The sequence below is a fragment of the Micropterus dolomieu genome, linkage group LG20 (genome assembly GCF_021292245.1).
Source record: "Micropterus dolomieu isolate WLL.071019.BEF.003 ecotype Adirondacks linkage group LG20, ASM2129224v1, whole genome shotgun sequence".
Lineage (NCBI taxonomy): Eukaryota > Metazoa > Chordata > Actinopteri > Centrarchiformes > Centrarchidae > Micropterus > Micropterus dolomieu.
The window spans coordinates 14,032,018-14,052,809 of NC_060169.1; the positions used below are offsets into that span (position 1 = coordinate 14,032,018).

The window sequence follows — 20,792 nt, forward strand, 5'->3', positions numbered from 1 at the left end:
ATGCTACCTTTGTGAAACTTAGTTGTCATTGACAAAGATGTGTACTTTATGGTCGTTTTTTAGGCTGTTGTTTGTTGTACTTGACTACTGCAAGGTGTTAGGTGGTAGTTTTGCTTCTTCATACACAGTATGCAATTGAGATGGCCAAATATGCAGAGAATACTATTTATGCTATGAATATATTATTCTTTATTATTATTGCATTGATATGTTTTTGTTATATAAATGCTGACAGAAGATAATTAACAAGGTGAAAAAACGATCGAACAAAAGCATTGTCTCTCACCAGCAGGAAGCGGTTCCAGAGATCCAAAAACTTGAAGCGACCTGTGAGAACTAGATTCCAGTAAGCAACAGCCATCTCTAGGTCTAGGACACAACATAGAATTTTCTCAGTATTTTGTTATTACATTCTTTTCTCTCTTTTTAAATAAAATAAATCCAGGTGTAAATCAGTTTAAACTGATCCACAGTCTTGAAAAAAAGAGCTTTACTTTTTCTATGTTTTGTCTTCATGCTTACCTAAACCTTTCTGGCCGGGATTCTTGGCAAAATTGAAGGTAAACTGGTAAAAGTCTTTGAACTTCCCTGTGTCTTTCAGCTCCTGCTCTAGTCTGGGAAGGATTGCCTTGAGTTTTTCAGGACTGTCACAGCTAGAGGAGACATTAAAAACAAACCGATCAGCCTTTTATTATGAGTAGTGATGAACTGCACACACATACTGGTTAAATGTAAAGGCTGAGGTTACACAGTATTGCATACAACTTTTACTGTTAAAAATCACAACTTAATAAACATATTATTAATGTATGCAGTAGCATCTCTTGATCAACTATTGTATCAGTGTGCAATCAGTGTTGCTCACCCCAGCTCAGCCATGCCATCTAGGAACTCTTTCCTGCTGAACTCGCACTGTGTGGCCGCTCTGAACTTCCATGCCACCACAAGTATGCTCATGCTAGCTGGGTCCAAGGTCAAGTCATCACAGAACTGCTGGATCCCATCAATGCCTATCTTATTCTCATCCTGGGGGTCTGCAAAGACAGCTGAAAGAGTGAGCAAAACGGTGCCAAAGTGTAACAGAAAAACAAACAACAAAACAAGCAGACTGCTTGCTGATATTAACATTTTGAAACTTGAAGTCACTTGCCTTTGTATCTGTTGTAGAGCTGTTCCAGCTTCTTGCGGTCCACTGAGGTTTTCATGGATTCTTTGTAGTAGAGATCTGGATTCTGGAAGTAGTTGTCTGTGGCGACTTCTAGTTTCCAGTCATTCTGCGTCAGGCAGTACACGGCTGTCCTCTCCCCGGCCTGTGTGAAGGACATGAACTGCCGAACCTTGTCCTTCTGCGATGACTTCAACTTGTGCTGTAAGACAAGCGCGCACACAGGTAAAGGTAGGGGCTGGAATAAACTCCCTCCCTTGCTTTGGTGGTGCATATTACCTTTCAAATCCATCCAATTATCACAAACTATTTGCTATAAACACAACCTGGGGCCTTCAGGACTTCTGAGGGTCTTGGGCTCTGGGACAGGAGCCCGTTTTGCCCTGCTGGTATTCCAGCCTTGGGTAAATGGGATGCAGAAACATGAATGTGGAGTTGAGGCTGCACATCAACATTTACACATAAAACACACAACCAACTTTTAGAACATTTAAATAAGAGTGCTAGCATTTGATTTCCATGAAAACCTCCTGAACGGAAACTACTTCCTATACTTAATCTGAATACAAATATTGTTGGATTGAATGTAAATAACACGTGCCATGACTATAATATCTAGTATGCGTGCATACAATTAAAATAGACACACATGCCATGCGTGCAACAGCGTATATATATTAGTTTAAGTGCATTATAATGGAAACGAAAACAGTGTCACTTCCAGAAGCAAGGTCCCGTTAGTTTCCAAAAAATACCTCCTTGTGTTAATTTAATCTACACGGCCATCGGGAGGATTGCACGTCTTTACAGAGCTGCAGACCTGACCCACCCGATGATCAAACAGTAAATTCAACGTGACAGGCCAGTGTTTGGCGACCCACTTTTCTAGGGAGGGGACGTTTGATCCTGCAGGCTCTCTCCTGACCCGGGGCAGCGACATAGGCGAGTTACCAAAAAGGGAAAGGTACGTGCCGCAAGTGCGGTTGTCCGATGGTCCGATCTCAAAATACCAACAACTGACCTTCCATTTCCCTCATATTCCCGACACACAACACTCTGACAATGCGACACTTGGCTGAGGACAACCCGATTCCCCATCTCGGGGTGTTCCCTTAACGTCAATGACAGCCGTTTTGACTTGTTTAACGGAGCTCAATTATTGCCCCGGTTTCTCATTTTTAATCTTACCTACCATTTTATCACACGCTGTTTCGGCCCACTTGATATCCAATTACCACCGGTGCGCATGCGCGACAAAACTGCGCTACAGTCGGGGCACTGGATTAACGGGAAATGTAGTTCTGCAGCGCCGTAATCCCGCAGGCCCTGTGTTTTGAATACCTTTAGTTTAATAGCTTTCTGCATTAACAGACAACTGTTTAGGCAAAGTATTTGGTTTGTTCTTTAAGTGCTTATGCTGAAATACATTTAAAGAAAAAGGTCACATTATAACTTTGTATCAACCGGTCTGTAAAAAGGAAGACACTCAGCTTTGAACTTTTTTTATGATGCGTTGTTTTGTTTTTTAATCGAAATTGAAAAATGTTGAGCAACCGTCAGGATCAAATCAAAGCAGATTTAACCAGGCAACAGCTGTCACAGTCTGAGAGCACTTGACACGGTCGAAAACACGACATCTGAAAACTACAACTCCCATATCAAAGCTGATGAAGATGTTTCGGAAGTAATCTAAAAATGGATCGAAGTTACATGGACGCGATTTCACAACAATGCAGCAGTTGTTCAATTTTAGCTGCAGTTCATGTCACCGTTGTATGGTGTCTTAAATGAGCTGTATCCAGAAAAGTTGCTGTTATTGACGTAACACGACAGCTAATGTTAGCAAAGTTGTATTAGCTTTAAACGTTGTGTCATGGGAGTGTGTGTGTGGCTGGAGCTGGTCTGACAGCTCTTAGGAATTTGAACTTAGCTTTACTTACATCTCCAGAATGGAAATCAGGTTGAATAACACACTAAAACTGGTCCAACTTCAATAGGGAGGTCACCAACAGCAGCCGTGCAAACCTGGACGAAGTAACGTTAGCATCCCATTTGCTAGCACGACTAATGTTACCGACAGCTGGAGGTCGAGGTAAACATGAAGTTGGTCGCCGAGTTAAACTGGTAAACGCCTGCATCGACGCTGGCTTCAGCTATGTGGCAGGGGAGGAGGGGTGTCGGTGGTGGTGCGGCACAACAGCATGATTGTTCCCTTCTTCAGCTTCTCCGTCATTCGTGGAGTGTATTTGAGAGCCAGGGCAGTGCAAACATTTCGCAGGTATGTTAGTCCTTTATTTATCTGTTTTCCAGTGGTATGCACGTTGAACAAATTCATGATTTCAATGCCCATGGTTGTTTCCTGGTGTGTCTGAAACATCATTCGTGTCTGTGGGTGTGCTTTCAGCTCTGTATGATGTTACTCTTGGCTGTCATAGTTTTTTTGTTGTTGTTTGTTTTTTGATTTTTCATTCTAGGGATGGCATGATTTATTTTCCTGTTTACATGTACATGTTGGGTATTCAGCTGTTTGTATATACAGTTTAAATATGTACATGCATCCTCAGTACAGAATAAGGCTCCAAGTGTTAGGTAACCAAATAATGACAACCAGTCAAAACTTAGGTGCAGGCCAATTTACCCAAGTACTGTATTTAATTGCAGTTTTGAGAACTTGACATTATATTATACTTTTTACACCACTGCATTCACTTAACAACTATAGTTACTCATAATTATTAGATGATGTTTCTACATACTAACCAGTGTGATGATCAGCTTATGAAATATGACACATTGTTATAGATTAATCCACCAGAGTGGATGTAGTGCGCAGTCAGTAGGAAGAAGGACTGAGGAGGAGTCTGGAAGTGTAAACATCCCTCTGCTTGACTCATGCCCAGGAAGGTGCGGCCCAGCTTGGGTGTGAGTTGAATGCATTCACTCATTATGCTGGTGTAGTAAGAAATTAATTTGATGCCAGGGCAAGGGAGGGCAGGCTGTTGACAGTAAAGCAGTTTCTTAAATTAGCACAGTTCTTAGACTTTTGTATTCCAAGAGTAGAAAGAAATGCATCGTCACATTAGGTTCAAGCAGAATAGCAAGCAGTGCAAGCAGGATTTATATATTTGTCACATCAAGTGCATTTAACACATCACGAGGGATACAAGGTGTTATTAGCTACTCAAAGCAGCCACTAGGAAAGGGCACAGGTGTGTACAGCTGTTGCCTATGCTTTTCAGCTGTGACCCAACTATTAAACCGTCTCTTAAGATGGCTCTAGGAAGAAGAACAGAGTGCAAAAAAGCAGAGTAGCCCACATAAAAATAGATTATCTTTATCAAATTGTAGCCACTATCTGTGTTATTGAATATATAGATCTTTAAAAACAAGTCACAAATATATACTTTAATCTTTTTTAAAGGCTAAATTAATTCCCTCAAACAGCAGGGCTCTATAGATTTGAGCAAAGATCACTCAAACAGGAGTAAATTGTGTATTTATTAGGACCTATTTTTTTAGCTGTGGTGAGTTGTGAATGTTTAGGGCATCAACTCACCCTGTGTGTTTCTCCGGTTTTACTGTCTATGGTACAAAGGAAAAATATATAACAGGCTTTGGATACACAGACAATACTTATTAGTAGGATAAAATCATTGTTGTTTTTTTTTCACTTTCACTTTAAACTCTCCTGACTTCGACACTACACTCTTACACAGTTCATATATATGGTATTTCTTTTTCCATTCCCAGGTGTCATTCTCTTTATCAATCTCCACCCTCGGGTGAAGACAAAAGTAGGGGTTTGGATGCAGGTTGTATGCTGGCTGATGTGCCTCGGCACGGCGGGGGCACTCGCTGTGCTGCAGAAGGATCAGGTTGCCCAGCACGTCATCAAGCTTTATCGGAGCAAGCAGGGGGTCACACACGGCCATAGCTGGGTGGCCAGCAACTGCAAGTGGCTGGTGGGTCTCCTGCGTCAGAAGAATGTGGTTGTCAAGAAGCTGGCAGCCGCTGCAGATGCTGTTGGACGAGACCGGGCCCTTTCAGAACCTGAGAGGCGCTTCCAGGTACCAGACTGAGAATAAATACTAGATGAAGCAAAGGCCCTTTTATTTGGATCATAATATGTTAGTGACTACTGGAAAACTTTAATTAATAGTCCGGACTTTTATTTGCTTCAATCACTGAACTCACTCTTCCTATATTTGGAACAGATCTTTAATTCCTTTCCCATGAAATCTTGTTAATTGTCTAATTACTTACTTAATAAAAATTAGGCTATTGAATAACCTATAAATTACGAATCATTCATTTGATCTAGCTCAAAGAGACGCATCTAGACTGACCTCATGCATAGAGAGAGAGTGACATTTATTCATCTCTCTTTTTTACCATATCATGCCAGTAAATCTGAATGAAGTATGCTTTGGTGCTCATGATTCCTGTAAAATGAACTGAAAGATTGAATTGTGGAGAATCTTTGACGTGTAGCAGGTCCACATTGACACAAGATTTAATTTTTATATTTGTGTGAACAATCTAACCGGCCTAGAACTAACTCAAGCGGGTGACCCATTGGGTTTTAAGAGGTTTTAGACATACACAGACCAGGTGTCTGATTGAGATCTGCATTTATTTGTCAAAACGTGTAGCCACACCACGGCAGTAAAAGGAACAGGCGTGTAATTGGGACGCTGCTTTCAACTGAAGTTTTACGGAGTGTGATTAATGTCGGTAACTCTTCAGGGTGGTTGGTGTCTTTGTTTTGACACACTCCTGTTGGCAGAATAGCTCAACAATAATGCATGCTCATATTTCATACTCACAGTTCAGGTTTCGCATGTACAGAGGAGATGACCTTGTTAGATTAAAGCTGTTATCTTCAATATGCATCAGTAAGTTATTTTTTAAATCAATCAGTTAAATTTGTTGTCTACTAATTGTCAGAGAATAGTTAAAAATGCCTGTTACAGTTTTCAGAGAGCCCGTCTTTTGACATCTTCTTAATGTAATGATCTCCGATGAAGACATGTAAATTGCTCTCGCCAAGTGTTTCAAAATAAAGACTGTATCCAGCAGCTTCAGTAAATGGGGATGTCAGATATTTTACAGTTTAATATCTGACTGGTGTTTCCCTGTCTGCATTCAGGTTCACACTCTGGAGGTTTTCCAGAAGGAGCTGAACGAAAGCGAGCACCTAGTGTTCCAGGCGGTGCATGGCCTGCAGAGGGCGCTACAGGGAGACTACAGAGACGTGGTCAACATGAAGGAGAGCAGCAGGCAGAGGCTGGAGGCCCTCAGGGAGGCAGCCATAAAGGTGAGGGCCCCATGTTTCATGGAGACTACATCAGGGTGCAGGAGATGGGGACTGATACTGTGTTCAGTGACTCTTAAGTGAAATAAGATTCTGATATGAAGCAGAGTAACATGTCTACAAATGCTTTCATGAGTGGTTTCCGATTTCATTATTAATTTATTAATTAAATACTCTTTTCCCGGTTAATTGATGAATTGTTTAGTCTATAAATTGTCAAAAAATAGTGAAAATGCCCATCACGTTCTAGCAGGCCAAAGTGACATGTTCAGAAATGTCATGTTTTGTCTGAGCAACAGTCTAAAATTCAAAGATAGTCAATATAAGACAATATAAAACGCATAAAAGAAAAACATTTGCCATTTTTTTCTTGATTAACTGTAATACGAGTCAGTTATCAAAAATTGTTGATTCATAATCTGTCAATCAAGTAATTGGATTATTATTTCAGCTCTAGACATGATCATATCGCAGTATCATTATGCAAGATGTTGTTGTCCAAATGAAGGACTTAAGGACATTTCAAGTCATTAAAAACAATCAAAATAAGTAATTGAAGTTTGATTTTGTGTGATTTTATGACCCATTTGTCGTATTGTTCTAAATGATAATATCAGATAAATATTATGAAATTTATTGGGACCATTTTGACCACCCCTATGTCAAAGACAGAGTAATGTCATGTTTAATATAATGTAATAATGCATATGCTATATGTCCTATGAGTTTATTTAGTCTGAGTATATGCGTATATCTGTGAACTTGTCTGAGTAACCTGCTTAATCTTTCTGCTGGGTTTTGTTCTCACCCTTCAGGAAGAACAGGAGTATGTGGAGCTGGTGGCTGCCGAGAAGCACCAGCAGGAAGCTGTTAAGAGCGCTTTGGCCCAGAATAAGACTCTGTCCATGCTGGATGAGATCCTGGAGGACGTCAGGAAGGCAGCAGACAGGCTAGAAGAGGAGATCGAGGAGCACGCCTTTGACAACAACAAACAGGTCAGCAAACAAATGCATTCAGAGACCTTGGTTACTTAATGTGTTTCAGACCCATGGAGATAGACGGTCATGATAGCAACTCAAAAACTGAAGCAGTCATTGCACAATGCAGGTTAACTAGTAAAATGTGCCTCCTTCCAATGCTCACTGCTGTGTAGATGAAAGGAGTAAATGTTGAGGCAGTGTTGAGAGTGGAGGATGATGAGGAGAACGGAGGGAAGAGGAAGAACAAGTCCCGGCAGAAGGAAGTGGAGGATGACCTGGGACTGAGCATGCTCATTGATTCGCAGAACAACCAGTATGTCCTGACCAAACCACGAGACTCCACAATGCCAAGAGCGGATCATCACTTCATCAAGGTCAGTTTATTCTTCCTGCTCAGTACAATCTTATTTTATCCAGGCTACATAAGAAGTATTCGTTTGTTTTGAATTCTCATAATGCTTAGAGAATGGCAGTTTGCAATGTTAATTAATGAATTATTAATATATTAACTTTTTTGTAACATGAATGTGCAGGACCTGGTGTCTGTGGTGATGTTGTCTTTGCCCTGTGGTTGGATTTGCTCTCTGGTCGGTCTTCCTCCCATGTTTGGGTATATTATCTGCGGGGTCCTACTCGGTCCTTCTGGCCTCAACAGCATCAAGGTGTGTGTGTGTGTGTGTTTGCAGCGTCAGGTCAGACTTAACGGACAATAACAATTCTTAATTTTCTGTTTGTGCTAGTTGTTCATGTCAGTGTGTATCTCTGTGTCTTGCAGTCTATGGTCCAGGTGGAGACTCTGGGGGAGCTGGGTGTGTTCTTCACTCTCTTTGTGGTGGGACTGGAGTTCTCACCTGAGCGCGTTCGGAAGGTAAACAAAGGGGGGGTTGAATTTCAGAAAAAACTTTTATAATAATGTCCATTTTCATCAAAGGTTGTTTTTACATAACAAGTCGCGCTTGCACTAATCAGAATCAGATGAATCAGAAGGAGCTTTATTGCCAAGTAGTGTTTTATACATACGAGGAATTTGCTGTGGTGATAAGGTGCTACACGTAGACAAACATATAGTCAACATAAATAATAACAAATATGTGCGATGTGCCAGGTCTGTGGCCGACACGAGATGAAACGGTATTTACATGTGCAGGTGACATTTGTATCGTTTGCAAGCGGGGAGTGTCAGTGGGGGACCTGGGCCTTGTTAATGAGGCTAGTTGCAGACAGGAAGAAACTGTTTTTATGGCAAGAGGTTTTGGTCCTGACGGACCACAGCCAGAGGGGAGAGTCTGAAACAGTTTGTGTCCAGGGTGGGAGGAGTCAGCTGCAATCTTTCCTGCTCGCCTCAGAGTCCTTGAGGCGTACAGGTCCAGAAGAGAAGGAAGATTGCAGCCAATCACCTTCTCTGCAGAGCGAATCATGCGCTGCAACCTGCCCTTGTCCCTGGCAGTGGCAGCAGCGTACCAGATGGTGATGGAGGAGGTGAGGATGGACTCAATGATCGCAGTGTAGAAGTGCACCATCATTGTCTTTGGCAGGCTGAACTTCTTCAGCTGCTGCAGGAAGTACATCCTGTGCTGGGCCTTCTTGGTGAGGGAGGTGATGTTCAGCTACCACTTGAGGTTCTGGGAGATGATGGTGCCCAGGAAGCGGAAGGAGTCCACAGCGGTGACTGGGGAGTCACACAGGATGATGGGGGAGGGTGGGGCTGGGCTCTTTCTGAAGTCCACGACCATCTCCACTGTCAGAGCGTTGAGCTCCAGACTGTTCTGGCTGCCCCAGGTCACCAGATGGTCGATCTCCCACCTGTCAGAACCCAATGTTGCGTTTGTGGGCAAACATCTTGAAATGACCTCAGAATTTAATAGTTAGACTGCGTGAAATAATGCTAATACACACATTATGGCTGTGTAGAGATTGGAAGTTCAGTTTAACTAGCACTACCTTTTATTAAGCAAATACCCGATACAAAAATGAGTAAATAACCACCTGCTTGTAAGTTTAAACTTTCTTTTTAAAATTACATTGAATTTTAAATTGAACTTTGAGCTTTTTGTGGTGTTTGAATTTTGAACATGTTAACTTTAAATTGCATAGAGTGACTTAATTGGTATTCCTGCTACCTATCACTTCTTTTCTCAGTATCTGCACTCCCTGCTAACTTTTTCAGATTTTACTTTCCCTTGAAATTGGCCAATATCTGTATAGTTAAGTTAAGGATACATGAAAAATCACCTGTTATAAACTTATTTCTGTTTCAAATTTAGCTGCTTTGAGTTAGTTGCCCATTTCCATAAAGTGGATTGATAACAGTGTCACACATACTGTGTATGTTTAGGTATGGAAGATATCAGTTCAGGGGTCGTGCTACCTGAGTCTGCTGATGGTGGGGGCCGGCTTGTTGTGGGGACAAGTCCTGCGCATTCGACCCACACAGACTGTCTTCATTTCCACTTGTCTCTCCCTGTCCAGCACTCCGCTGGTGTCCCGCTTCCTGGCAGGGGGTGGCAGAGGAGACAAAGAAGGTATGTAGGTATGTCCGTGCGCATAAATGTACACAAACGTGCTTCATAGTGTCAGCTAAATTAGGTAAAGGTGAATCAAACTGAAACGTGTGTATTTTTCAAAACAAGGGGACACATCTTTTGAATGCTGTGTTGGTAATAATGTGGCACGTATGTATTTCACATTCAGTTTCACAGTAGGTCATATTCTTAAAGCAGATCTAAACAATGAATATTTCACTTTCGATCAATTTTGCTCAGTAGGCATATGGGATCATCCAATGAGCCGAAATACTGAAGGATTTGAAGAAGAGATGAGCACTGTAAAAATAAAAAAGTATGCAGCCCTTGAATTAAAAGTAAAGTAGAGCAGTTGGCATCAATAACACCTCATTCTGTGACACACTCAATGCTGGGCAATAAATCAATAATGATAATTATCGCAGTATTTTTCCTGTTGTTCCATAAATACTCGATTTAATTAATTTGAATCATGAACGAATAAGCACTTAATTTTTCTATTAAGATATATATTTTGTATTTGTATTTTACTTAATTTTACTCAAGCATTTCTGTTGAGAAAAGATTTTATTGTAATTGTTTTGAATGTTCTACCTCAGATTAGTTAAGTGATCCACTGTTTGGCAAGTGTTTGGCAAGTTCTGACAATAAACAATAGTTTAAAACCACAACTAACCATCTGGTTTCTTCAACTTTTACTCAGGAGCAAAAATCTGCCTTAAAAGAAAAAAAGATTTGGCATTTATCGTGATAATTATAAACTGATATGAATTGTTTAATTGTATTGTGTGTGTGTGTGTGTGTGTGTGTGTGTGTGTGTGTGTGTGTGTGTTTGAGAAAGGAGGTGATCTGGACTACAGCAGCGTTCTCCTGGGGATGTTAGTGATGCAAGACGTTCAGCTCGGTCTCTTCATCGCTGTCATGCCGACCCTGATCCAGGCACAGAGCGGAGACTTGGACAGGTCAGTTAGCCTTCTTTTGTTGTTGCACGTGTCCTTTCCCAACCCGTCCAAACACACACACACACACAGTTTATTTAAATCTGTTGTTCCCTTTGTGAAAAACAGCTTTCTGTTTGGAAGTCTCCACGTGTTGTACCTCCTGGTCCAGGTCTTGGTCTCTCTGGCTGCTGTGCTGCTGCTGTGTTTGTTGCTTAAGTCTTCCCTGATCGCCCCTTTTTACAAGAAGCTACATGCTGAGAGCAAAGGCAACAAGGAGATCCTGGTGCTTGGGATGGCAGCTTTTGTCTTTTTCATGCTGACGGTATGCACTTTTCCTTTAATCATTTATTCTTAGAAGAAGAGCTGTCTTGTGTCTTTCATTCTGTGCTTTCCTGCATTTCTCTTCCAGCGCGGTATTATTTAACCTTCTGTGAAGAAGCTGATTTTTCTCTTTGTCGACTGACACTGTAGGTGACAGAGACTTTGGATGTTTCTATGGAGCTGGGCTGTTTCCTGGCTGGAGCTTTGCTGTCCACACAGGGTCACATGGTAACATCAGAGGTCATGGGGTGCATTGAGCCAATCAGAGATTTCCTCGCCATCATCTTCTTCGCCTCCATTGGTCAGATTTGACGAGACAATTTCTGACAGATGTCAGCTTTATCATCATGTTAAACTTTTGTACCATTTCTCAGCGAGACTTTACTTATCTTGTGTGCTCATGTGACGCTGCAGGTCTCCACGTGTTCCCGACGTTCGTGCTGTATGAACTCACCATTCTGCTGGTGCTTACACTCTCACTCGTCATTATGAAGGTACAGCGCTTTTCTATGTTGTGCTTTTTTCCCTCTCCAGTTCATCTGCACACTCTCAGTCCCCCCGCCCTCCACTTTGCTCCTCTTTTTTTTTTTCTCCCAGTTTGGGATGGCCGTACTGGTGCTGTCAGCGATCTTGCCCCCAGGCTCTCGACACATACGGTGGATTGTCTCAGCTGGTCTGGCTCAGGTCAGCGAATTCTCCTTCGTCTTGAGCAGCCGGGCACGCCGTGCTGGCATCATCTCCAGGGAGGTCAGTGATGACTGAATGTATTTGTTTTGACAGCTATTTTATTCTTTATACAGAAAAGGGACTCAGGTAGCCCAAGTCCATATTATATTCACTACTGGAATTTGTTTTATCTGTTTTATTCTGCTCCAGTTAATGTCTTTCTCATTTATCGTTGATGTAATGTAACTATACCTCCTTGTCGGGTCCACATGGACTAAAGTCTGAAGGCTAAACGTCATGATTCTATAACACATAAGAATTAATAAAATATTATGACCCTAGTAGACATTGAAGAAATATATAAAATATCTTCCACATATATATTATTTCAGAGTATTGATACAGTGTATGTGTCAGTGATTGTGCTCATTTGAAGTAGGAGTGGTACAAATACACTAGCAAATAAAAATAATAACTAATTATTAGATTTTCTCATCCCATCTATGTTTAATGTCTCTCTCTCTGCTCAGGTATATCTGCTGGTCCTCAGTGTCACCACCCTCAGTTTGCTACTGGCACCAGTGCTGTGGAGAGTCACCACACACAAATGGGTGCCTCGGGCCGAACGCAAAATAGTCACATGACCAGACCGGCTTCAGGGACAAAAGGCTCCCTTGTAACCTTTACAAAGCCAGCAGCAGCATCACGAGAAGCAGAAGTTAAGCCTTATTTGACCAATCAGAAAGACTCTCATGTTAACGCACGCCTGCTGGACCAAATCTTGATTTAAGAGACTCAGTTCACAGCTTTATGGGAGGAGAGAAAATCATCATCAGTTACATGTTGACTCTCTTTCAGATTGTTATGAAGCCATCTGCTATGTATCACCCATTACATACTCAGGAGCATGGACCTGGACCATCTATGCTTGTCACCTGTGTTACATATAGGCACTGTTAGGTTTGAATTTATAACATACTAAAATTATTTCAGTTTTCAGTTTCTGTTTTATATTAAATTGCAACAAAGCCGGACCACTCTACTCTTCTGACAAAAATCGAGTGTCTTAAAGGCTTGACAGAAACATTTTTAAGGAAGCACACATGCTTGACAGTGGAAAAGCACAAGTACTGGATATCCTGATTCTGATGCATTATGAAGAAAGACAGATACTTTCCCTCTCTACCTTCTGTAAAAATTATTTTGTTTTCCAATAAAAGTTCATTGGAGGTCCTCTCTTTTGATTTTCATCAGTGGTGTCTCAACGTTTAACCCCAGTTTTTCTATTCCTTGTAACAATCACAGGGACAAAATCTGAGGGTTTAGCGTCTTTTTTTGTTTGTTTTTTTGTCATGTATGAGTAAAGGGTTTTTTTTTAATATGGAAAATGTTTTGTGTAATTTAAAATGGCTTCCATTTTCCCTATGTTTGATCAACTCACATTACTAGTTCTGACTTTTAGGTTATTGCAAACCTTCTACTCTGCTGTATTTAATAGATGGTACTTGTAGTTTATCTAATCATTGTTCTACTGTGAATTTAGCTAGCTATGACAACTGTTATGGTGTTACCTAAAAACTGCAAATATTCCTTTTACAATAACTTTAACTGTCTTTATTCATTCCCTTTTAGGCTCTCCATTTTTATCAAATTAAAATAAACTCTGGTACAATACAGATCAGTAAAAAGTAAGAAATGATTGGTAAGGAAATATTTAGATAAGAACAGAAAATGCTCATCAGAATGTATTTACTGGTGTTACATTTAAAGATCCTGCACTAGTTACCATTGAATGTCAAACGTATGTGCCTGCTCAACACTGCTCTGCTCTAAAAGCAAGACTTTGTGAAGTACGATCTCACTGTGACAGAGACACTGTGCAATGTAAATGTACGTATGTATGAGCTATGTACATGTTATATTTTGTTTTATGTTTAATATTATTTAAAACAATTTCTTACAGTATGTCATTTTTTTTCACTTTGTGTAGTGGAAGTTTACATACATATTATTGGTACCCATGACTGATGCATCCAGGCACAAAGAAATGCTGTTTTGAAAATGTTCATGCATTTTTAAATTGTGGAATTAAGTCATTTATTTATTAAAAATAAGACGTTAAGAAGCATTTTCTTCGTTTTACTTTGTATTTACTCTGTTCTTAGAATCGAACAAGGTAACAAGGTTTCCGTAGGTGAACCTGCCGAGTGATCATTACCGGTTTTGTTGCAGTAAAACTCATAAACAAAAGCAATCCCAACAATGTAATCCTGCTAAAGGAATCAAGTTATTCTAATAATAATACTGTCTTCTGTCTTTGAAATGTTAGATCCTGTAGTAAATAAGATCCAACAACAGTGACTTACTGAATCATGGCTGGGTAATTTCCTCTGTGATTTTAATATCCATGATTATTAATTTACTTTTAAATTTGTCCAGTTTATCAGTGGGCCGACTCAAACCAAAGGTCACACCCTTGATCTGGTCCATGCATCAGGCATTTCACTAAGCTCTCTGGAATTTCCCTCCATCCAGCCATAAAACTGTAATCTTCCAAATCTCACTTTCACTACAACGCTCCCTTAACTCCACATCTCCAAAGGAGATCAGGCTACAAATTTACATCTCTCCTGAGTCAGTTGCTTTGTTCACTCACATTGAACCAATAGGTCTGTCCATGAAATCCTCTTTCCACTTTCCGCCAAGTGCTAAGCGTGCAGTTGTCCAGCCTTTGCTGAAAATGTCCACCCTTGACCCATTAGTTGTAAATAATATTTAAAGTTTTAGTTTTTATCAAACATTTTTATGAAAAAACATTAATTATTTATTTAGTTTTAATAATTCATTTATATTTTTAAAAACAATAGTAACAATACACAATAATAACAATAATTTAATAGTAGTTTGGAAAAATTCCAATCTTGGTTTTGTTCCTTTCAGTGCACCTAAACGGTACTCATTAAAGTGAACAATGATATGCTGCTCTCCACTGACTCAGGTTACTGTTTTATTTTAATCCTGCTTGATTGTTCAGAAGGGTCGTTAGGGTTGTTATCAAGGACGCAGCTTTTGAATGGTTAAGCTCCTGCCTTCGTGACACCAGCAACACTGAAGAAGTTGAGAGGACTTCATTGTCCTCAGGGGTCAATTTTAGGTGCTGTTTTATTTTCTATTCACATGCTGCCACTGGACCACATATTTCAAAAACACTGTATTGATTTTCATTTGTACACCAATGACACACACCTGTATGTTCCCCCTAAACCTGGTGAGACTGCAAATACAGCAGTCTCATCTGTCTTTCTGACCTCAAGAGCTGTATTGAACAGAACTGTCTGCAACTAAATTAATAGAATTTAGCCCACCTTCTCTGTCAGTTCCTCTACAATCCTAACTTGGAATTGTTGTTCTAACCTATCGCTTTGTTGCCCGAGCTGACCGGGCTTTTTCAGTCTGAGCCCCTCAGCTCTGGAAATCCCTGCCTGAGTATGGGTTGATCATATGCAGTTATCACACAGCACAATAATCTCTTTCAAGGAAGTGTGTGTGTGTGTGTGTGTGTGTGTGTACACACACATGCAAGCACAACTATAGTGTGTAAGCTGATAACCCACTAACTCTGCAGTCAGCATATTTGTGGGAAACCTCATCACCACTATCATCCTATTAGCGGGGGGTTATCTGGTAACCTCTTACAAATACTCTACAGACTGTACTTGAATAACTTGAGACCAAACTCAACTGGCATGAGTTTTTATTTAGAAAGACCTTACAAGAATCTAGTAGTTTGTTTCCGTCCGACATCCTCAGAGTTTTGTGTTTTCTTTCTTGAGTATGAGGAGAGGAGAGGAGACATGCAGACAAAGGTTAAGTTTGTTTGAGTGCACCGGGTTACATAACAATAGACAACAATATTAAGATGGATAACAATAGATTTAGATTACATATCATGGTTAAACCTACAAATCACATGATAAAGAAGGTCATGAATCACTCAAAGCATGATAAATCAAGTTTAAACAAAAGCACCACACAGCACAGAGATTTACAAGTGGGCCTACGCTGTTCGGTTAAGTTTGTTTACAGGTTGTTAAGTAATAATCACAAATGATCTGTAGACACCTGCTCTGTCTTTGATACTGACAGGTGAGTTGTTACATGACTATAGGAAATCTTTAGGCTCTGTTCTGTTGCTCATTTCACTGCTTTGAGGTAGAAGATGACTTTTCCCTCATAGGGGTCATGGAAGTTTTCGTAGCTGATCTTGTCGGAGACCACTCTGCACTGGATCTTGGCGTGCTTCTCTTTGACCAGGCTGAACCGAACAGCCACCAACGGGTTGACGTAGGTAGGCTGAAGAAAAGGTGGTAGACATGGCAGACTGTTGGTTATTGTTATCAATGGACATGTCGAAAAAACCTAAAGGAGTTCTTCAACACTTTTGGAAATTAACATTTTGGAGATTAACGTTATATCTTGTTTGTTTAACCTCTACAAGTTTTTTGTGGTTACATATGAAGTTATGTGTCAGGCCTTGTTGTCAGGTTTTTGTGAGGTTGCAAAGCAACCAGCGGAAAAAGTTGCTGCACTTATGAAGGTATTATTGGAGCAAAACAGCTTAGCTCCTGTGACAGTAACACATGTATCAGTTCATTTGAAGTCACAAAAACAAATACTGAGAATATTTCACCTTTTCAAATTCTATATTGCAGGTACGCAAATCCTTTTCTACAAATCACAAATTAAGAAAATCATTTTTGCTACAGTTGCTGCAGTAAATATGGAGCAAAACACATTCACAAACCCATATCAAACTATTTGAAAATTTGCACATTTACAATATGTAAATTCATGCAATGAAAATTGTACACCTGTAGAATATATTTCTACTGTCAGAGGTGCTCATTAATACCTCCATATACACATTGCCATTTGATGTCAATCATTTCATCTAACTCTTTGCAAGAAACCAAATAAGTGTTTTTTTCAAAGAGGTTAAGGAGGTTATACAACAGCTAAAAAAGTATTTGTCAAATTTGCAGTTAGTCATTCCTAACACAAACCAAGTGACACACAGTAATTATGGAACCATTGTTTGCTTTACCCAGCTGCTAGTCCAGCTTTACTTTTTTTAGGACGTTTTAATGATGCCGAGAGTGTTGCTCAGTGCTTGGATGATTTCTTTGCTCACCTGTGCCAGATTTCCGTAATATGGGAAGTAAGAGAGATCCAGAAGTCCCCTCTCAGGAAAATACTCGACATTGGCCACATTGTCCTCTCCTTCCTAAACACACACAGAATTTCATGAAATTTCATGGGGCATGTTCTCCTCAGCCTGTGAAAACAATTGTGAAATCTGACCTTTGTGAAATCTGACCATTTATAACAGAAAGTCTGTTACAAACTGGGGTTGTTGAGTTTGAAAAGCATGGGTAAGAAGGATCTAATCAAAAAGGGGTTGCATTATGGGAAATGCAGGATCCAGTGTTTTTGGAGCTTGGCCCATGCAGGGACTGAAAGTCAGCATATTTGTGCTTCTGTTGCATTGATTCAGATCATTCTTCCTTTAAATTGTCTCTCGCAAGCCCTCCAACTTTATGACAGTTCAATACTAAATCACCGGAGTACCCTTGAAAATAATTAGCAAAATGTCAGACTCATTTTGTTTAATGCAGGCTGTTAAAATCCGTAAATGCAGTCGTTGCTTACCAGTACAGTGCAGTTGACATATGGGGGAAGGTCAGTGTGATTAGAAGGCAAAAACCCAATGATCTGCAGAGACAAAACAGAACATTTACCCTAACCCTTTAATCATTATTTCTTTTAATGTGATTTTTTTAATGGACTGCAGATCCAAGTTTTCCAAAAGTGCCCCGGAGGATATTTATGAATTAATCGCACCCTGTTCATCTTAATGATGACGCAAGGCATGGTGCTGTTGTAGCCAAAGGTTGGATCCTCAAATCCTGAGCAGGCTCCCAGCATGCTTTGCATGAAGGGACATGCCCACTTGGTGTGGTGAGGGGCAGAGAAGGTGTTCTGGATGAAGTACTTTCCCTTAGTGCAGTTATAGTTGTTACATTCAAGCTGCTTGGTGTCATTGTAGGCTGAAGGAGAGAGATGGAAAGAAAGATTTAGATGTCTTCTTTTGAAGTGTGACCTTGTTAAGTATCACGTATTAACTGTCCAGCAGGGTCGACTGAATAAATACTAACGCTCCAGGAACTTATGTAGGATGTTGGTCATCTTCATCCAGCTGGCCTTGTCTGATGTGTTGTAGGAGATTTCAACAACTTCCTCTCCATAAGTGTCGGGCCACACCATCACCCCTGGAGATTTTAGCCGGTCTTGATAGTCAGGGGCGTACGGATCCAAGGTGTACATGAGCGTCCAGATGGCCAGAGAAAAGAGACCTGTCATCACCACGTAGAAGGCCACATAATACAGACTGATGTACACTGTGAAGGAGAAATAGATAGAGGTTTTTTTTACACATTCATGGCTGCACCTTTTTTTTGTCCTAGTGCCCCTGTTGTCGATGTTGTCTGATTCCTCATATTAAAGCTTTTTCTTGATAGTTGTTGTGGATGTTTTCATACCCAAGCAATACTGTAAAATGTGGAAGATATCCTGCCTGTATTTATAGTTTGCTCTGTAAATACAGGCAGTTATCCTTAATGTGGAAACACTCATGACACAGAAGAAAGTGTGGGTACAACATTGTGTGTCCACATTTGCAGAGGTCAAGGTGTCCTCGGTCAATATGAGCTCAATTTAATCTGATTGTAACATCAAGCTAAAGGGGAAGCACTCTGACAAAAATAAAAAGCTTATCACAACAGCAGACTTATCTCTCTTTGCCTTCAGGCTGCAAACATACACCTTACTGTAATGACATTAAAAGGATGGAAAAAGTCACACAGAATGGTACATGTAAGTACCTTTTTATATACAGTCTATGGTAAGATGTCTATGAAGATTCTCAGTCATCCAGGTCATAGTTATCCAACGAAGGTTAAAATCAAGGGCAACTGGACTTGGTTGAAGATACTGGAAAGTATCCAGTATCTTCAACCAAGTCCAGTTGCCCTTGATTTTAACCTTCGTTGGAGTCTATGGTAAGTACATGAAAGTGCACAATGTGTGCACTCATTTACTACATAAATGCATTTACTACATTTATTTTCCAGATGTGGTTATAAGATACTTTGCAGGTTTAGATTGTATGTGCATACATACAAAATACATGAAGATCTTCTAAAATATAATGCACTGTTGTAAATTAAACTACAAAACAATTTATAAAGTAGTTCAAAATACCCCCAGCCATTAAAATGCTGCTTACACTTTAAGGCTTTAGTAATAGTAATCCACTAATGTAATAAATAATAATGAAACACTGACATGTACCATTCTGCTGCATACTCGTTATACTTACATACTCTTGTTTCCATAGCATTTTGTTAGCAGTATTTTTTACTTGTAATGGAACATATTTATCTTGGATTATTGGTACTACTTCCACTGCCCATATGTACATTTAAAGAGTTATGGATTGCTGTAATCCTTCTTCCTGTAGACACTGGCATTGGAAAGGAAACACTGTCTGGAATTCTGTGCTAAAAAGACGGTGACTTGATTTGGCTAATTAAAATATTAAATATTTGCCTTTTATTCACTAGGTCCAGTAGAATCATGAGAAATTATTACATAGATTACACAGAAACTCTTCCGTTGTGCATAAAGGCCTCTATTAGTATTGACTTTTTAAAATCATAATATATCCTGCATCCATTTGTAAAATACTCTCATTTTAAATATTGGACAAACATTGGATACTTTAAAGGTTAATCTCACTTGTTCCAGATTGAAACCAGATTCACAATGTTTTATATTTGTTGACATTGTCTCATGTATTAATTAAAGTTGTTACGTCCTACTTGTGTTTAAACTGGTTGTTAGGCAAAAGTACCTGTTAAACAATTTCTCAGTCATTGCTGGTGAGGTAACCGTTGCTTAAATGTTTGGTAGCATTGGTCGCCAGCAATGTAAAATTGATGCAATATGGCAAGTTTCAAAGATGAAAACAGATGTCAAAGAACAAAACTGCAGGGCTGGAGCATTTGTCACAAGCTGACCCTCACCACTAGCTACTAAGAGACAGTTATCAGGATATTTCCATAGCAATGCTACAAACTACATCCTCATAAATGAATTAATTAATATTTGAGTACTTAGGCTAAACCTATAGGGTTTTTTTATGTTGCACAAGAGATTAATGAGGTATTTTATTCCTACCCCATTTCTCTGGCGTTCTCCCCATCAATGTCCCATTGTCGGAGTTCCAGACAAAATGGCCAAAGTCTTCACATCGCTGCCCACAAGTTCTCTTCTCTTTTAGGGTGGCCATGATGAATCTCTGTGCTGACCAGGATCCACAGCAGACCTTTTCTTTCTTTTACTCAACTCAACTCAACTTTAAACTTTTACTTTTATTCTTCCCTCCCTCGCTACAAACGCACACTGTAATATTTGTATCTCCTCTCTCCTGTCCCTCCCCAACAATTTGGAGGCACTTTCAGGTTTGTGCTAATGTCTTGTTGCCTGTCTCATTCTCTTTTACAGTAAAAGCTAAAAGTCACTCCCTGGACCTCACTCCAGAGTGTGATGTATGTGTTATCTCTTATTCACTATTTATAAGGCCAAGATAAGGTGGGCATGTAGGAAAGCTAAGATTGGCCAACTTAGAAACAGGTAAACCTACTCTCTGGAGAAACCTCCGGATCACCTTGAAAAGCCAGCCAGCTTGGCTGCTAATGCCAACTGTCAAGGTGAACGACTGCATATGATTTGCTCAGATATGTATGATTGGCACACTGAAAC

The 20,792-nt window shown here is 40.1% G+C and overlaps 3 protein-coding genes across 11 annotated transcripts in view; 1 reads left to right on the top strand and 2 right to left on the bottom strand.

The window, feature by feature from the left end:
* dcun1d2b (DCN1, defective in cullin neddylation 1, domain containing 2b) overlaps window positions 1–3,365 on the bottom strand; it is a 22,621-nt gene extending 19,256 nt beyond the window's left edge. For 2 of the 7 annotated variants that reach the window (XR_006822166.1, XM_046032486.1), the window contains exons 1-5: window positions 2,358–2,455; window positions 1,151–1,367; window positions 866–1,034; window positions 523–653; window positions 287–369 (exon numbers count right to left, since the gene is read on the bottom strand). Coding sequence is in view for 6 of the 7 variants with exons in the window: in XM_046032486.1 (XP_045888442.1) it covers window positions 287–369; window positions 523–653; window positions 866–1,034; window positions 1,151–1,367; window positions 2,358–2,360 (603 nt within the window). In the remaining variant the exon portion in view is untranslated. Of the gene's footprint in view, window positions 1–286; window positions 370–522; window positions 654–865; window positions 1,035–1,150; window positions 1,368–1,444; window positions 1,565–2,046; window positions 2,334–2,357; window positions 2,456–3,105 lie in introns of those variants that run through there. The other 5 variants (XM_046032491.1, XM_046032489.1, XM_046032487.1 and 2 more) reach the window with 5 other exon arrangements.
* tmco3 (transmembrane and coiled-coil domains 3) lies at window positions 2,484–13,142 on the top strand. Of its 3 annotated transcripts, XM_046032481.1 has the most exons (15): window positions 2,486–3,443; window positions 3,968–4,087; window positions 4,916–5,232; window positions 6,315–6,482; window positions 7,295–7,474; window positions 7,633–7,833; window positions 7,993–8,121; window positions 8,235–8,327; window positions 9,795–9,981; window positions 10,823–10,943; window positions 11,049–11,244; window positions 11,394–11,544; window positions 11,658–11,737; window positions 11,841–11,990; window positions 12,440–13,142. In XM_046032481.1, exons 3-15 carry the CDS (start codon window positions 4,972–4,974, stop codon window positions 12,551–12,553), a joined length of 2,031 nt encoding a protein of 676 aa, XP_045888437.1. In that variant the 5' UTR covers window positions 2,486–3,443; window positions 3,968–4,087; window positions 4,916–4,971; the 3' UTR covers window positions 12,554–13,142. The 3 variants fall into 3 exon arrangements, with proteins under 3 accessions (XP_045888438.1, XP_045888437.1, XP_045888436.1); XM_046032482.1 differs by lacking the exon at window positions 3,968–4,087 and having other exon boundaries at window positions 2,484–3,443; window positions 9,929–9,989; XM_046032480.1 differs by lacking the exon at window positions 3,968–4,087.
* Window positions 13,143–15,646: 2,504 nt separating this feature from the next.
* Window positions 15,647–20,319, bottom strand: LOC123959328 (potassium-transporting ATPase subunit beta-like). The gene is made up of 6 exons (XM_046033289.1): window positions 20,208–20,319; window positions 18,125–18,367; window positions 17,811–18,016; window positions 17,619–17,681; window positions 17,101–17,193; window positions 15,647–16,262 (listed from the first exon to the last, which is right to left on the bottom strand). Exons 1-6 carry the CDS (start codon window positions 20,317–20,319, stop codon window positions 16,104–16,106), a joined length of 876 nt encoding a protein of 291 aa, XP_045889245.1. The 3' UTR covers window positions 15,647–16,103.
* Between the last annotated feature and the right edge of the window lie 473 nt (window positions 20,320–20,792).

Coding starts and splice junctions, on each gene's coding strand:
- tmco3 (XM_046032481.1), top strand. CDS start 4,972: ATGCAGGTTGTATGCTGGCTGATGTGCCTCGGCACGGCGGGGGCACTC. Junction 5,233..6,314: donor AACCTGAGAGGCGCTTCCAG/GTACCAGACTGA, acceptor GTCTGCATTCAG/GTTCACACTCTGGAGGTTTT. Junction 10,944..11,048: donor CAGAGCGGAGACTTGGACAG/GTCAGTTAGCCT, acceptor TGTGAAAAACAG/CTTTCTGTTTGGAAGTCTCC.
- LOC123959328 (XM_046033289.1), bottom strand. CDS start 20,319: ATGGCCACCCTAAAAGAGAAGAGAACTTGTGGGCAGCGATGTGAAGAC. Junction 18,368..20,207: donor GAGAACGCCAGAGAAATGGG/GTAGGAATAAAA, acceptor TCTCCTTCACAG/TGTACATCAGTCTGTATTAT. Junction 17,682..17,810: donor TCATCATTAAGATGAACAGG/GTGCGATTAATT, acceptor TTGTCTCTGCAG/ATCATTGGGTTTTTGCCTTC.